This window comes from Nelumbo nucifera, chromosome 5 (assembly GCF_055504915.1).
Source record: "Nelumbo nucifera cultivar China Antique chromosome 5, China Antique-T2T, whole genome shotgun sequence".
In the NCBI taxonomy this organism is placed as follows: domain Eukaryota; kingdom Viridiplantae; phylum Streptophyta; class Magnoliopsida; order Proteales; family Nelumbonaceae; genus Nelumbo; species Nelumbo nucifera.
The window spans coordinates 441,192-445,344 of record NC_142653.1 but is presented as its reverse complement, the minus strand read 5'-3'; the positions used below and the strand labels follow the sequence as shown (position 1 = coordinate 445,344).

The following is a 4,153-nucleotide window of genomic DNA, read 5'->3' as shown; positions in this document are numbered from 1 at the left end:
AGAGTCCATATTCGCATTGGTGTGTGTGTGTATATGTCTTCAAAAACCATGGTAATGTGGGTTCTCCATTCGATTCTCACAAATGGTGCCATGTTGCACTCAAAATCTAGTCAATAGATAAAAGAGGAGGAAAGAGGATGAAACAAAGTAAGCAGTTGAATCTAGCTACTTCTATAAACTTGCAAAAGGGGAGAATCCCAAGGTTTGTCCCTAAAGTGAACTCTCCGATGCTTCAGTCAGTGAGTAAGGGATCATCAAATTGAGCCAAAGAGGCTGATTGATAAAAAAATAGGAAAGCAAAGATGTAAAGAATGTTAGTCTCTTCAGGCTCCACCGCATTTCAGATAAATTATGCTCTATATGCAATTCATAGGAGAAAACGGTTCAGCACTTACTCTTGTACACATATCGCCTAATTACTGTTGTACACGCGTCAGCATTCACGCGTGGTGTTGACTGTTTAAAAAACGGCAAGTTCACACATATGACATTTGGGTATTACGTATTAGGATCCGTTTCCAAGTGTGTATATATGCATTCAAAATTTGTATTTAACAAATCACACGGTTGAGAATGCATATCAGCTTTCGTCTTTTAACGAGCCATTGCCTCGTTAGTTCATACTCCACCTCTGTAAGTGTAAGGTACTGTTATTATATTAATTAACTACCTCAAACAAAATTATTTAAAGGATAGGGGAGTGGGAGCAACCTCAACACTCTCAACTTTCAATTTTCCTTTCTCTCATATTATATTATACTATTATTCAAATAAGACATATATACTTTTCTAAATTTCTTTTTTATTTTAATTTTAATTTTAATTATAAAGCCAAAATAACCGTGTCAGCCAGGCATCTGACACCAGAAAAATCTGAAACCGCCGCCTGTTTATTATACGCCATTCCGTAATATGTACAAGTTTCTTTGTGTCACGTTTTTCCTTCACGCTTCACACATACATATTACAAAGAGTTTGAAGGAGGGAGGTACTAGGGAGAGACAAGGTTCCATCATCTAAATCTAATCCTATCCAATGAAATTCAGTGTTTACTCTTTTTTTTTTTTTTTTTTGAGAAAAAAAATGTTAACCTTTTCGAATGTAATAAACCCACTATAATCTATAAAGAGGGAATCCCCTTAAAAATAAATTAAATATTAAATATTAGAAATCTTTGCGAAATATTTTATATACATATATCCGACGGGTAAGAACTTAGAAGACAGAATCTTGCTTTGCTGTCTCATTCTGCCTCGGTCGATTAAAAACACCACGCACGATGAAAAATTTCAGCGACCGGTCGATTAAAAACACCGCCTTATATATTTTCCTTGTTCTAACCAGCCTATCCTCTTTAGTCCCCTTCCTTTCTCTCTTCTCTCCTTTTCTGTCCTAATAGTATCGCATCGCCCTCTCTTCTATGAATTCTATCCATCCTATCAAAATTTCTCGCCTCTGTGCTAATTTTTCATTTTCTGAATCATCGTCTATCAAAGGTATGGCTTTGAACACTTGATTAGAACCATGCTACTATTTTTTTACTGCTGCAGCCCAACATTTTATAGACTGAAAGTTGCTGCTTTTCCACTTCCTTTCTCCCAATCTCCTTTCCTTTCTAATGTGGCTTATTTTTCCCCCCAGCTTTGGTTACTAGGGTTTTCTGCTCTGTTCTTCTATAACTGGACAAGCTGGATATCGAGAATCAACAACACGCTATTGGGGTTGTAAAGACCAAGCAAAAGAAAGTCATGGTGCGCTGTTGGATATTCGGTTCTTCTTCTTATTCATTCTCTGCGGCTCTCTTTTTGAATTTTGATGAATTTGGGTATTGTATGCTCTCTCAGGTAAGGCCAATGGTTCCAATGGACGACGACGATTTGGGTCCGCCGTGGTTGAAACCTATGTTGAAGGCCAGCTACTTCGTTCCCTGTTTAATCCACAGAGATTCCAACAAGAGCGAGTGCAACCTGTATTGCTTAGACTGCATGGGGTATGCTATCTGCTCTTATTGTTTGGTCCACCACAAAGACCATCGCGTTGTTCAGGTATGTTTTCCATCTTGCTGGACTCTGTTTTTCTGTTGTTTCTGTTTGGGCCCGTGCGCAAGTCTCTATAACGATGGATTGGTATTCTAATTCACTGCCTTGGGGATACCTTGTTGAATAGATAAGGAGGTCTTCATACCACAACGTCATTAGGGTTAATGAAGTTCAGAAATTCATCGACATCTCCGCCATTCAGACCTACATTATCAATAGCGCGAAGATCGTTTTCCTCAATGAAAGGCCGCAACCAAGGCCGGGAAAGGGCGTTACTAACACTTGCGAGATTTGCTCTCGAAGTCTTCTGGATTCTTTCAGGTTCTGCTCACTGGGGTGCAAAGTAAGATTCTCTACTCTCCTGGGGAATACCCATTTCCCGTTTTGGTGATTATTAGTTATTCATTGAATTTAGCATTTATAGACATCACTTGCTTCTTCGTTTGTTTGTTTGTTTTATTGTTTATCTGGCCTCTGGACTTGTTATAGATCGATATTGTGAATTTATTTATTGCCCTGTCGTGTTTTTCGTGCATCAGTTCAATCCCATGTTTTTATATATCGTTCTATCTTCGGGTTTCTTACTGAAACTATCGGTTTTCACTTTGTTTCTATGGGCTGGAGCACCTGCCATATTCATATATGCAGAGTAGATTTTCAATAAGTAGGGTTTCTAGTTTCTACACAAGTACACCAATTTGGACCTTTTCCAATAAGATTACAAGATATGACATATAAGGAAATGAAATTTATTTTTATTAAGCAGGAACTTTCTAAGTTGCTCTGTTTTGGTGTTACTGTTACGATTTCTCCACTTGAGTTTTCTTCACCGCTGCCCGCTGCCCGCTGCCCCCAATCTGTTACTTGACCTTGCTTTTGCTTTTTTTTTTTTTTTTTTTTTATTATTATTATTATTATTTCCTTGTGGTTTGGCACCTGCTCTGTTATTTGTAATTTGTGATTTGAATTCTGGATATTTTGGAAAATTGGGATTCCCATTCATTCCGGCGCTGCCGCAATGGAGTTGGACAACCAAATGACGAAAACATCCTCGTTCCTTCAATTGTCAGCTAGGAGGCATGAAGTGTGGTAACCCGGATCTGACATTTACATTGCGGTTGAAACACAATCGGAATGTGCTTCATGGCTCTGATACGGACGATTCGTCGACCCCCAAGAAGCTTAAGAAGACATCTATTTTCAACCGTTTCATGGACCCAATATTATCACCCGACGGGGAAAAGGATTTTGTGGAGAAGAACACGAGTTCAGGTGATGAGGGGGTGAAAAATATATGTCCGGCAACTCCGCCCATCGTCAATTACCGTACGGCTAGAAGAAGAAAGGGTATCCCTCGTCGTGCTCCCTTCTGAGTTTTGACTTGTCAAGTGGAGGGAACGCCGACCGAACAAGGAGGGAGAGGGGGTGTGGGAACTCTGTAGAAAGGAAAGCCTTTGCTTTAGAGGAAAGCAAAATAAAATTTACAAAAGTAGAAACAAATCTAAAATAAATATATAGGCAAAGGCGGAAAAAGTGACACTCTAGCGTTTTGGGTTTTGGTGTAAATAGAAAGAGCACAAGGAGTGTTTTGTTAATATCTCTCTATCTCGACTTTTATTTTTTTTGATACATGATATGTAAATCCTAGTTTAGCATTGTACAGGTGATATATTAATGTAAATAGGTGTTAAGAAAGTAAAAAAGAAACACAGGGTGAATGGCATTTTCGTATGTGCAGAGAATTATGTCTAATAATTAGTTCCTATACTTTTTTTGTTTTTATCTAAGAATGAAATAAAATGGTGTGATTCAGTTTATTTATTTATATTCTTTTCATTCATCCCCTTTTTCCTTCCATGCGAAATTGTTAAAAACCCAATAAAAAATCCCTGGATTGAACTTTAAATATCTTAATTAATTCATTGATTGATTGATGACGTTAGTTGTATGGCTTTGTAAAGGCACGGCATTTTTGGGGAGATCTTGGATGAATGAATGAGGGAGCTAGCAAATACACATTATTAGTGAGTCATCGTTGCAGGGAGTGGAGTTTTATATCGGTCTATATTTAAATATTTATACCGAAAACGAAAACAAATGCGTAGTTTTGTATT

General features: G+C 37.9%; 1 protein-coding gene across 1 annotated transcript; it reads left to right on the top strand.

Annotated features, from left to right (window-relative positions):
- Positions 1–1,355: 1,355 nt before the first annotated feature.
- Positions 1,356–3,780, top strand: LOC104603844 (protein RGF1 INDUCIBLE TRANSCRIPTION FACTOR 1). The gene is made up of 5 exons (XM_010268005.3): positions 1,356–1,496; positions 1,642–1,751; positions 1,845–2,045; positions 2,167–2,382; positions 3,110–3,780. The coding sequence occupies exons 2-5, from the start codon at positions 1,749–1,751 to the stop codon at positions 3,410–3,412; spliced, it is 723 nt and encodes a 240-aa protein (XP_010266307.1). The 5' UTR covers positions 1,356–1,496; positions 1,642–1,748; the 3' UTR covers positions 3,413–3,780.
- The last annotated feature ends 373 nt before the right edge of the window (positions 3,781–4,153 follow it).

Coding starts and splice junctions, on each gene's coding strand:
- LOC104603844 (XM_010268005.3), top strand. Junction 2,046..2,166: donor AAGACCATCGCGTTGTTCAG/GTATGTTTTCCA, acceptor CTTGTTGAATAG/ATAAGGAGGTCTTCATACCA. Junction 2,383..3,109: donor TCTGCTCACTGGGGTGCAAA/GTAAGATTCTCT, acceptor TTCAATTGTCAG/CTAGGAGGCATGAAGTGTGG.